We start from the raw sequence: 12,828 nt of genomic DNA, 5'->3' as shown, positions 1-12,828 counted from the left end.
TAAGTCACCTTCCCTTCAGTGGGGCTTACAACTCCATAGCAGTTGTTGTTTTAATCTGGGGGGTAGAAAGCTAATTTGCGGGGTGGGGTGAGGGTGAAGGAAATGCAACATACAAACCTGAGTGTACCTTGATGTGCTACTTTGTGGTGTCTGTTAGAATTTAATATTTAACACCCCAATGGATGTTCTACATGTGTTTTTTCCAGATATTTAAATCTAAACCCAATTAATTCTGGACACTCTTTTTCCATAGGGTTCTCATAGGAGCATACGAAACTGCTGTATGTCAAACCAGAACATCTAGTCCACTATGGTCATCTTTGACTCGATGTTGCCCAAGTCGATCCGGATTAATGGAGCAAGAAAACTTGGTAAAAACCCCATCCCACCAAAGTGATCCGTCTTCCAGGATGCATTATACAATCCTTGTGTTAAGCTGCCTCAGCAGCAGAAAGAGAAAGCAAGAAAATGAAAGAACAAAAGAAAGAGAGAGAGAGAGAGAGAGAGAGAGAGAGAGAGCAGGAGACCATTGCCAGAACCGACATGACTGAGAACTCTGACATGCCCTTTCAGGGAGACAGCTCTGGCCCTTGCCTCCCCACCCTTGCCCACAATCCACCCATTCCCCCCCCTAAGAAAATGGCTTTGTTCTCACCTGGTCTGACTCCTGCTAGGACAGGCAGCGGGTGATGGGTGAAAGCCATTCTCGGGGAGGTGGTGTGGGAGGACAGGGCACTGCAGAAATCCAGCTTCCCTGACTTCTTTAAAGAAGCCGGTCCTGGCAAGGAATCAGGGAGAAAGTGCATGGTTTAACAGATGGAAAGATGGATTAGTATTTAGCCGTGCTCTTTCATTCACTCTTGTGGACCAGCTCACAGTCTGAATAGGCCCCCCTTTGCCAGGATTCAGCTGTTGCAGGTCTATGGGAAAGAGTGTGTGGGCAATGGCTGCTTTGAATTTCTTGTGTCTCTCTCTCTGCCTGCCAGTGAACAGGTCCTACGAAGCAGTTGGCGTGTATGGTACATCTATCCTTCATAAAAGCTACCCGCTCACTGTATAACAACTCCACTGAAACAGTCAGATTCCAATATGTGTTGCAGAAGTGGTATATGCAAAGACATAGTCATCATATATTATTTCTACAGCACTTAACATGTACTAAGAGCTAAACTATCTGTAGTGAGCCTGGAATGACAGCCCAGGGAGCAAATGAATTGCTTGCTTGCTGATCCCACTAGATCACCACGTTTTCCTTCCTCTCGAAGAGGGTTGGTTTCCTTCTTTGGCCTCCCGTTGCTGCAAAACTATCCCTTGTCCTACAAGCACAGCTGAGATGGTTGTGCACCTCGCTTGTGTCACTCTGTAATCTGAGCAATGTGAACTAATCTGTGAAGAGTGTTTATTAGTGCTTTGAAAGACCTTGTTTCAGGGTATTTCCATGCAGGTTTAAAGTTAGATTTATAATGGGAATGAAATTTGCCAGAATGCTTATTTGCATGACAACTGCACCTCCTCCTCTGAAGGTATGCTCAGAGGTAAATGAAGCCTCACTCTCGCCCTGCAGTTCTGTGAGAGTAATGCCCACAGACCTGCCACTTGGGTGTTATTAGAATTTGTTAGAGAATTGCCTGAAAACCCAGAAATACAAGGATGTTTTAGTAACTCACAAGGGATCTATCTTTTCCAAATGGATCAATTTTCAGAAATGACTCCTGCTGTTTCCCCACTGGTTGCACACGTTGTGATCTTATCCTGATGTATTTTTCAGGAGCTCTCAACCATTTCCCCCTTCCAAAACAACACAGAACCAATTGCATAGTCTGATTGATATGCACAATGCTTCTAAATCAGCCGTTTTTTCAAGGAATGTGCAGACTCAAGCTGCCCTCCTTTGTACGACTCTTAGTGAGAAACAGGATGCTACAGGTGGGAAGTCAGAGAGCAAAGTGCCATCCTTGATGTCCTCAACCCCAAGACTCACGGGCTGTCTCCCTCTCGGGAGATACGTGTGTGGCTGTGCAGGCCCTTAGAAACAAAGCAAAAAGACGCATGGAAGCCAAAGGCTCCCCACTCTGCCATTCCACATAGCAGACCTCCTAGTCCTGGGTGGAAAGGAAGAGAGCAGGAAGGCACATCCTGAATCTTCCCAGCCCAAAGTGATCTTTCAGCACTTGTACATGCTTACCACAGAAAGATGATATACCATTATGGGCAAGGGAAGTCCTGCTAAAACCTGTCATGAAATCAGTACAAGGAAAACATACAGGCTGTGGGCTATATCTTCAAGTCCAGGCTACTTCCTCTGGGACTCAAGTATATGCAGACTGCAGGTTACATTCAGAGAATCACAGAGTGCTTTGGCTAGTCCGGAATCAAGCTTAGTAATTTTTATTTTTAAAAAAATATTGAGTATGTACCCCTTGTTTTTAATAAGAGTTAAGGCCCAAACTACATGAGATGCAAGAGTTCCATGTCAGATCCCCCAGTATCTTAATTTTTAAAACCTGAAAGCTGCTGTTGGGAGCTCCAGTTGTGAGTGGTGCTGTGCAATGAGATTTTTAATCTTTGCCCCGTTTTCCAGATCTAAAGCTGAAACTGGTACTAGCTCTGCAATGGGAAAATAGGGACGACTGGGGGCTTTAAAGTGGATTTGCAAAGTGCAAGGGGTTTTAACAGGTGGGTGCTCTGTCAATCATGTGACGGCATGAGATTGACAAGTGAGCAACCCCACCTAGCCGTCAAACTTGACTCACAGAGCAGATTCTGATAAGGATGTACAAACTGGTCCCCTGTGACTTAACAACAGCAGCAAAATAGGAAGAGATTGTTGAAATGGTAGGGCACTGTTGGAGAAGAAAGGCTCTATATTTTCCAGGGACACACAAGTGCTGAGCAGTTAAAGCTCATGTAGTAAAATCCAGTAAGAACTTGTGGCAGCCACAAACACACATGCACATCTCAATCTAAGTAGCTCTGTTTAAATAGCTGGGTACCGCTATAAAAATGTGTTTGCCAGTGACAGAAACGCAACAGAAACAAGCATACAAAGAAACAAATGAGCAGGTGACACTATTCAGAAAAGACTTCAGCGACTAGAATGTAAATAGACAAAGACAACCCCTAGTATCTATTTTTTTATTTAAAAACTTGTTTTAAGAAAGCCATGTGAGTAGAAGGCAATTAAAAATAAATAAATACTTGGGGTTCACAAATGTCTGGATTTAAAGGGTGAGACGTGCCATTTCAATAGCAAAAATGCTGAGCAGTTTGGGCAATAAAATCCAGAATGTTTCCACTAGCCATTCATGCATGATGCTCCTGCTCTTAAGGTTCCATATATTACCTGTCCTCTCAAGGGCAGCTGTTCAGTGAATAGAATCCTCTCACTGTCTTATTTTTAGCTTGAGTATGTATTACTTCAATATATACCACTGTCATCAGGACAAGTCTCCCGGTGAATCAAATTCCTTGTCCAACAGGTTGGCATGTTAGCTTGTGCTTATCTTTCCTAGAGGACTAGGTGTCTTAAGCTAACAAATTTATTGTGCTATCAGATTTCACGGACCACAGTCCACTTCAACAGTTGCATATGATGAAGTGAACTGCAGTCCATGAAAGCTTGCCATAATATGTTGGTTGGTCTTTAAGGTGCCATAATACTCCTTGTTCATTTTTCTTAGTAACTATTATTGTCTCTGATTCCCACCCCACCCACCCCAAGCCGTGGGAATTATGTGATTTTTTTCAGTCAGACAAATAATAGTCAAAGAACAGAGCCGCTTTATGCTTTCTCTCTTTTTGGAACTGCTTTAGCAGAATTACATCCTACATACCAGAGTTTCTCAAATGATGGTATGCAGACCACCGGTGCCCTGTGGAAAGGTGGTGAAATGGTCAGTATCTGTATGTGGCCCATGACTTGTTTTATCTTTTTCGGACAACAGAGACTGAGGCTGATTTGACCTAGGGCTCATAATTTTCACAGTAGAACACCTGTGCAGCATACTGTTCCCCCAGTAAAAAATTACTAGTTAAAGGAGATTTCTTAGATGCCTGGCCTGGGCCGGTTTATTCCATAATATGCTGCTGGCAGTTTTTGATAACAATGTCAATGGGGGCAGAGAAGTTTAGTAAAATGCAAGTTCTGCATGTGCATTCTTTCTTAAACAAAACATATGTTAACTGCTAACGGAGACCCCCAGCAATTATCCAGTTGTCTGTGGGATTGGGGTTGAGAACGATTGTTGTTTGCTAATAATGAACCAGTTTTCTGAATGTGTATCCTTATGTGGTCAAAACAGCATCAGCCACTGGAGCTCTACATACTAGCACGCTCCTGGAAATCTCAAAGACTGTGGCAGTAGAAACAACATACAAACAAACAAACAACCCATTGAAAACAGAGGAGGGGGGAATAGTCCAATGAGGACTGAACAAAGGACTACAGGACTGTTTGAGGTGGGAGGCACATACCAGAAGTGTGTATGTGGAAATGCAGTATCCTGGAAAAGAGCATGGCTATCTGGCTAGAACTCTGAACTGGAGCACTCTATGCTGCATCATTTTGTTGCAGGTCCCACTGGAAAAGGATATTGCCCAGACCAAAAAAAGGCTGTTGCTTGGTCTTTGATGCTTCTGCCCTAGGACCACAATTGATCCAGTGGCTCCTTTATAACAACCACAAGCGGTTGTGTCTGCAGCCATCTTTGACTAGAACACCGAGAAATAAATGTGGGTGCGGAGTACTATGCAGTGTCAGAGTTGAGGTTCAGCACTTAGAACTTTACCTCAAATCTCCTACTAATTACCCACTAATTAATTTCCTTGGAGTGTGTGCCTATTCTTATAGTGAGGTGGGCTGACCCTGAATTTGCTGTCCAGAAGCCTACAGCCATCCAGTAAACAGGGCTGTCAATTACAAAAAACATCCCAATGTGTGTACAACAAGCAAACTGGCGACACACCCTTTGAATGGTGGGAGCTGCTATACTGCCGCTAAGGGAGATGGGCCATGGTTTTCATGTTTGCTGCTGCTTCTGTAATCCAGCACAATCTGGCACTTCAGCAGCAGGCAAGGGGGCCTGGGAGAGAAAAGCCCCCAGCCTGTTATCTCATGCCAGCTGCCTAACACCTGATACCTGAGCACAGGGATGGGGAGGGGGGCTGCCAGCCAGCTGTGAACACCTGTCCCTGTCAGACGGCTGGATGGTCTCTCCAGCTGTTCACACAAGCCCTGCAGCTGCGCTGCTTAATTGGCGATTTGTTGAGATGGCTGGGAACAAAACTCAACAAGACAAAGGAGGAGGGGGGAGAGGAGAGAGAGAAAGAGGGGGAATGCATATGAATACAACCTGTTCCACAGCCTTGAGGCTTCTAAGGGGGAGGAGACACCTTTGGGATCATATCATCTAAGCGCAGCACAGGATGATGTGACAGGATTACAAATGCATAACTAAAAGCCTAATCTAGAGCAGCCCCCAGGTGCAAAGTACATTCACTCCCCACAGTTCCGCTGCACAACCCTATCCTATCGAATGCGCTGCAAACGGAGAGCAGGTGTAGTGCAGAAGGTGCTTGGAGAGCAACTGGCTCAAGAAGACATGTGCCACATGCTGCCTGGGAAGGCAAATGGAAAAAGCGCTCCATACACTTCCTACCCAGACCAGAGGGTAAATTGCTTCTTGACTCCAAATCTAGCAGCCAAACACTGAGAATTAGCAACCCATTTCACTAAGTCTTTGCAGTTGTTGTTTTTGTGTTTCCAAGCAAAGGCCATCTTCTTCAAGGCTCCCTCTCAAAAGAAGACGTGCATCTCCTGTCATTCACTTTCTGTTACTAGGCAGGAGTGGACCTGCAGCTCCGACCTCTCCTGGGCCCTCCATAGACCATTTGCTGGCCAATTTTGGATCCGAGTTATGCTTTTCGCAATGTCAAACGCTAGGAATTCTACAAGTGTGAGTGTGCTGGTTGGGGCGGGGTAGATAGATTTTACCAGGTAGTGTTCTTTCTTGTTCTTGGAAGCCTCTATGGTAATTTCAGTTAGCTCTCCAAAGATGCACAGTTGCTTAGTTCCTGCAGCAATTGTGCAATGTCCACAAACTACTTCATAGCTATCTAATGTATACCCTATAAAATTTTCAGGCAAGAGCATTTCCTCAAAAATACACAGCTGGGAGGCCCCCTTTCTCCTGAGACATCTGACTTGTTAGCAAGGTGTGGGTAGCAGGTACCATAAGAATATATGTCTCTTTGTCAATAGCTAAGAATGCCAATAAGCAGATGCCTAATGGGATCAGATAATTTTTTATTGCTAGCATATAAAAGGGATGAAAGAAAGACCAATGGAAAAGGCCAGTGTAAGAGGTGTTTTATTCTGAAACCAATTTCCTTCTTTTCCCCCAGGATGTCACAGATTCACAATCATCCCTGCAACTGCTGGACAGGAATTTGAAGAGATGATTGGCATGGGAAGGAATTTTGTTAGCTAACTGAAGCGGGTATAGTTAGCTAACTGAACCTGCTCACACTAGTCACTCTCACCACAGACAGTCATGAACGTTGGCGATACTTCCAAAGCGAATTTCAACTTTGCAAAGAAGTCTGAATTTGTCAATCATTTTTTATTTCCATGTTTCAAAATGGGCAAATGATCTCATTGGGAATGCAGAGAAAAATATCACCAAGCAAGCACACAAATGCCCTGACCAGAGAATGACACAAGTCATGTCAGAAAACTGCTATTTCAAAATGATAGCAAAGGGTTTGTGTGTCAGTCAAGAAAACAGGATACAGACAAAGCGTTGCAACCACCTCCTGATTAGCATGAACTGAATTCAGCTCTCTCAAGTCTCAGGTGCAGACCGTGTCAAGCTCTGGCATCTGAAGTCCTTTAGTTAGAAAGACTAGGAATTGACAAAGGAGTCTCAAATGAGCTGAACTATGCTCCCCTGCTGGGCTATGGATGTTGATCTCATCCCCCCATCCCTTTTTTCCATCCATTCTATCACATCCGTTTAAGCATTTTGGTTTTTAATTATATTCTGCTTCTTGTCTTTTGGTCTCCAAATAGAGAACTCTGCTTCCACATAACAATTCAAAAGCAACAGCATCCTATCCCAGAAGTATCTGAATCCCAAGCCTGCCTGCAACAAGGAATCCCTGGATAAACAGATTGCTGTTATGCTCCAGCCTAAGGGCAGCTGATTCCCAGCACTGAGTAAGCAATCCCAGTACAAACAGTTGCTGTGCCTCACCTTAGAGGCTGCTGCATCTCAGCAAAGCCTCTTCCCAACAGACTCCATGTAGCATCCTCTCCATTCTCACAAACCTGCACCCAAGCTGCCTCCCTCCTTATTAATCCCCTTCCTCTTTATTCACAGAGACCCCCTCATGCACACAACCAACAAATACATGCTGTCACTCACAACCTCCGCTTGGCGTCTACAAGCTAGCATCTTCTCTGGCATCAGTGCTTAAACATTTACTCCCAACAACGCATGACACAGGGAACATTTAGAAATCATATCCTCTGTATTGCAGATCTATACTACATTGTATTATGCTCTATGAAAACATCATGTAAATGTGAAGATCTCTGTGTTCAATGTGTGCAATTTACCTCTTTTCTCTATTGTGCCTACAAGCTAGAATGCTTTACTGAATAGCGTCCCACTGGTCCCTTCTTTCCATGTTCCAGAATCCTAGGCTTGTTTCAGGACTTACATTGTCTTAGCGTCCAACTACTGTGCTTGGATCCGTACCACTTGGTCTCAGGCCACAGCTTTGCTGATCCTGGGTTCTCTTTATGTCATTCTATTCTTGTGTCTCATCCCCACCCCATTTCTCTTATTTTAGGTCGGGGCTCCCTCTAATCCTGCATTGAGGATTTGTCTATTAAAGAGTTACACCCCAAGCCTGTCGTAAGCAACTATATCTCTGCTCCTCTGAAATGTTCTTTCCAGCCTGTGGAATCTGTAGGTAGCTGTCCAAACACAGTTCCTTCAGATCCTTAACACAGCTACCACTTGGCCTGCACTTTCTGCAAAATGTCTCAGGGGATGCAAAGGAAAACTCTGAGTATCAGGACCAGAAATTACAGCAGCCTACAATACCTCAAGGAATATGTGTCAGAAGAGACTAGAATCTGCCTATGTTCCTTTTAAATCCTGCCTCACAAACCTAAGGCATTATCTAGAAAGGTGACCACTGTGTTGGAGGAACGAAATTTACAACAGGAGGTCCTTGCTTCTGTGAAAGGAATTTATGCAGCCCGTACGGTACATGAAGAGTGTTAAGTACATGAGGGCCAGAGGGCACCCCAGTCTCTTCTGCTTTAGTTTCCCATCAAGATCTATGTGAACTGGGGGTGCAAAGTTGGTGCCCCCTACCTGCATCCACATCGTTGGGCCACCCACTGGACTGGCTGCTGCCAGCTGCTGGGGACCGCCCTGTCCCAGGGTAGAACACGTCGTCTACAGGGCTCTCCATCTCGCTGTCATCTATCGACTTGGGCCGCTTGGTGGAACTGCAATGGGAAGAGACCACAGAAGGACAGACCATAAGCAACCATTGAGTGATGAAATAGGGTACCAGCTGAGGAAGGCCTTCCTCCTCCAGAGCCTGGGCTTTCTTGTTCGGAGGGGTTAGTTGACATCAAGACTAGGAAGGGCAAGCAGCTGTTTTCTTTTATTCCACAGTGGCCTGTGGTTTTGGAAAGTATTGGTTTACAACAGTAGATAGTCCTCCTACTGCCTGCCCAGGCATCCTTCACAATGGGACTGACTGAGAGAGGACACTGGTAAAAGTGGCATCATTTGCTTCCAAGGCTGAGGCCCTCCAGCAGGACTTCTGCATTATGCAACAGTTGTGGGGAGACATACCTGCTAGAAGGTGGAGATGTTATTGACCGTCTACCAAGAGCCACTTGATTGATGTTGTAGTAACTGGGACTCTCGAGGTCAGCCAGTGAGAAATTTGGACCAGACGCTGTGGCAACAGGAGCTGAAGAATGAGAGAAAAACTCAGAGACTGGAGGATCGGCATCAAGAGAGAAACAAAATGTCAAACTGACTTCCTAAATCAGTAGCTGCCATCTTCTTGAATGAAGGTATTAAAGCTGGTTTGGTATAATATTGGCAAGGCCAGTTAGGGACAATCTTGGCTACTAGCACATTCCCACCATGTGCTCTGCAGAATGAAGGCAGATGTCACCAGGCTTGAAGAAGCTCCATCTCTCAGTGCTGTTATCTTAGTCATTAGTTTTTGACAACCAGAGACATTTGCTGACTCCAGCATCAGGAATTACAAAAACAGTCTATTTTCTCTAACAGAACTGTTACATGGAAACCAGGCCAGGGTGCTCTGCTGAGGTGTTGCTCAGGCAGTTTGCTAACTTCAAGATGCCAACATCTGCACTCTGGAACTGATTCCACCCTTGAAAGGCAAACCAACTATTGCAATGTGCACCCAGTAAAAGTCCTGACACTGTCATAGCATGACAGCTTTCAGCAAGGGGCCATAGTGCAAGGAAGCCGGACAGCATGGATTTCATTGGTTGCTTTCCCCATGCTTTGGGAAACAGGAGATTCAGCAGTCAAATCAGCAAATGGCTTGCTAGACAGGGTTTTTTGTTTTTTTCAGCCAGAACTTGCTGGAACTCAGTTCTGGTCGTTCTAAGAGAACAAGGGAGGCGTTCATAGTGAGTTCTGGTGCCTCCTTTTCTAGAAAAATATCACTGCTGATAGATATGCACCTTACAGCCCTGACTGTAGTAGCATGACCAGTAGCTGAAGCTACTGAGTGCAGGAAACTGCCAAAGAGAAAGGCAGCACATTGAAATATAATGGCACACAAGGAAAGGGAAAAGATAAAAGTGTAAGCAGGTTCAGGTTACTAAATTTGTTGCCCAAAGAGAGCAGTACTGGGTTGGCACTATATGGTGCTAAATAAGTCAACACTTGGTTAGGTAACTTGGAAATGGAGTGTCCGTTTCCCTTCTAGCTAAGGGGAGAACTTGAAAGCCTGCTTTCTAAAACTTTCCAATTTCATCCATAAAATGATGAACAAACCAAAAACTTCTAATGCAACCAATGAAAATAGCCTAAAATAATAATAACCAGGAGAGTCACAAAATGCTCATATTAATTCTGGCAATATTTGGGAGCAACTACCTCAACTGGACTTAAAGATGCGAAGGAGGTCCTGTGATGGTCCTACACATCAGCCTCCCTAGAAATGGTAGCAATAATAGGAATGAGAAGAACCTCAAAGAATCCCTTGCTAGGACTGGGCACTGCCGTCGCTGGTTCTTGTCATTTTGTGCCTCCTGTACTGATCCTGCTAGCCTATTTGCAGACACATTCTAGTGCCTGACATAGAAAGTTGAAATGGCACCCTTAATGATGGTAAAAAAATAAAATCATTACTCTGCTAAAGGGTAGGGCTGGCTCTGTCTATTTGGACTAGCTGCTATCCTTGTGACGATTGGCACTCTGTTCCCTGAGACTAATAAACCTTTCAGCTGGGAAGTACTCTTGGAATCCATGTTGGACCCACAGAACAAGATGCCCGGAGCAAGTGAGACAAAATCTTTTTGCGACAATGTCAACCTTTCCAGGTGTTGAAACCTGAGAAGGGGAAAAGCCCCTATTTTTACACCACGTTCAACATGTAATTGGGATGCTTCCCCTTCCCTGCTCCTTTAATATGCATCTAATGTAAATGCACTAAGTAGGAAAAGGGATGAGGCTGTGATGCTGCTGAGGGCAAGACTGTGATTAAGAGAAAGAGTCTTGCATTCATAACTCCTTAAAAAGAGCATGAATATGGAGGGTGTCCATCTTAGCAATTTCTCAAATCTGACTCCACAAGCTTTCACTTCATCAAATCCAGCTTCCATAGGCTTAGCTTAGCAACAAGGCCACAGAGCCATTTGGAAAGGCAGCCCAGTCATAGTCAGAGATGTCACAGTACACTGTGCAACAAGTCTGAAAGCTAAGAAAGTGAGGGAAGGATGAGGCTATTGCTGCAGAGGTCACATGCACAGGTCTCTCTGAATCCTGATCCCCTTAGGAACAGCACAACAACCCAGAAGTTTCAGTTGCTCTGACTTACTCTGTGACACTCTCACCAGCTCCGTAACATTCCAGACACCCGATGTCACAAAACAGTCCTGGAAAGTCAAATGCCCTGCAAAGAGAAGAAGAGAGGCACACTGGGTCATGAGGACAAAATGGAATGAGAACAGGGGTCGGCAACAAGAGGCTGGAGGTGGCTTGCTATAGCATAGTTGGACAGAAAGTGAGTCTGGTTTGCAATCTCCCTTCTAGGTCAACTCTGAATTCAATTTCTCCAGTGCTTCTCATCTGAGTCCAAGGCTCCCGCTCTCAGATCTGGCCATATCCGTTAATCAAATCTCAGCACCCCTTTTAGGTCTCACAATCTGCTACATTTATTTCTCAAATATGAAGGGAATGATTCCAAACCAGATGGTGAAGACCTCTGATTCGCAGCAGCACCTGCCACCCACCCTAACCTGGCCTCAGAAATGGGGATCTGAGGGGAGGGGAGAAATAAAAGGCTTCTGTGTGAGGAGACAAATAGTCAGGAGAAGTGACCAGGGAATCTGATTCCTGGGCAGGAGTTCACTCACCATTGGGCAGTGGTTTGATGTCCGCATCTCCTTGCTGGTTTGAATTGTCTGATTGTCCGGATTCTGAAACACAGAAGCAAAAACTGACATCAGGAGATGGTTGGAACAGAGAACAGAAGATGACGGGCAATAGGTGAGGCCCGCTGTGTGGGCATCTTGCACCACTTCACTCCTTTTTGTGGCCAATAGAAAGGCTGCTCCAAAAAGCTAAGCAACAAATAATGTTTCACTGGAAATGGCCAGGAGACCTGGCTGTTTTTAAACAACTGATTGCCCTAATCAGAGAGGCCTTTTGATATGATGCTATAGGACAGGAAGACGAAGTAGAGGGTTCTTGTTTCCATGCTCCAACCCTACAAGATTACCAAGAATGAAGCCTGTGCTCCTTCCTCCACCAGATTACCCGGGATTATTTTCACCCACTGCTGAAGAGTATGGCACTGCTCACTCAAAGGAGCCATCTGGATTTGTTCGTTACTAGGTTTCAGAAATGCTGAATGTATTTTTGTGACTGAAGCAGAAAATTTCAAATGGCACCCCTGCACCCCTGTCATGGTTCTAAAAATATAACAAACTAAATAACTGGCATTTTGCTTGCCTTTTAATAGCACTGCCAAACCTGCTTTCTGAGGCAGGCCACCTCACCTGCCTAATACTGTGGTCTATTCTGCCAAGCATTTTTTCTTGTTCTGCAGGCATCTCTGGCCTGACACAACTTATGAGATCGTTCCTTCCTCCTTGTCTACGGACACACTACAAAATCTGAAGGATGAAGGTTAATTTGGTAACACAGTTGGTAGTTGTGCCTAGGCAGGGACAGCCTAGCAGCAGCAGCAGTAGTAGTAGTAGTAGTAGTAACCCTGCCTATCTGTCTGGGTTTCCCCAGCCACTCTGGATGGCTTATAACATATGTTAAAACATAAAACACCAACTTTTAGATGTCTTCTAAAAGTTGTGTAATTCTTTATCTCCTTGACATGTGAAGGATGTCAGGGCAGGCTCCACTACTGAGAAGGCCCTCTGCCTGGTTCCCTGTAACCTCACTTCTTGCAGTGAGGGAACTGCCAGCAGACCCTCAGAGGAGGACCTCAGTGTCTGGGCTGAGCGATGGAGATGGAGACGCTCCTTCAAGTATACTGGGCCAAGGCCATTTAGGGCTTTAAAGGTCAGCACCAACA

At 45.0% G+C, this 12,828-nt stretch overlaps 1 protein-coding gene across 7 annotated transcripts in view; it reads right to left on the bottom strand.

Annotated features, from left to right (window-relative positions):
* The window catches only part of NFIX (nuclear factor I X), a 253,331-nt gene that overhangs the window by 29,094 nt on the left and 211,409 nt on the right, over window positions 1–12,828 (bottom strand). For 5 of the 7 annotated variants that reach the window (XM_080988218.1, XM_080988217.1, XM_080988221.1 and 2 more), the window contains 5 exons: window positions 11,651–11,713; window positions 11,113–11,187; window positions 8,880–9,000; window positions 8,388–8,524; window positions 656–778 (listed from right to left, as the gene is read on the bottom strand). In XM_080988218.1, the coding sequence (XP_080844344.1) occupies window positions 656–778; window positions 8,388–8,524; window positions 8,880–9,000; window positions 11,113–11,187; window positions 11,651–11,713 (519 nt within the window). The remainder of the gene's footprint in view (window positions 1–655; window positions 779–8,387; window positions 8,525–8,879; window positions 9,001–11,112; window positions 11,188–11,650; window positions 11,714–12,828) is intronic. The other 2 variants (XM_080988220.1, XM_080988223.1) reach the window with 1 other exon arrangement.

This window comes from Podarcis pityusensis, assembly GCF_964106645.2.
Source record: "Podarcis pityusensis genome assembly, chromosome: 17".
Classification (NCBI taxonomy): domain Eukaryota; kingdom Metazoa; phylum Chordata; class Lepidosauria; order Squamata; family Lacertidae; genus Podarcis; species Podarcis pityusensis.
This window is presented reverse-complemented; position numbering and strand designations above follow the sequence as displayed.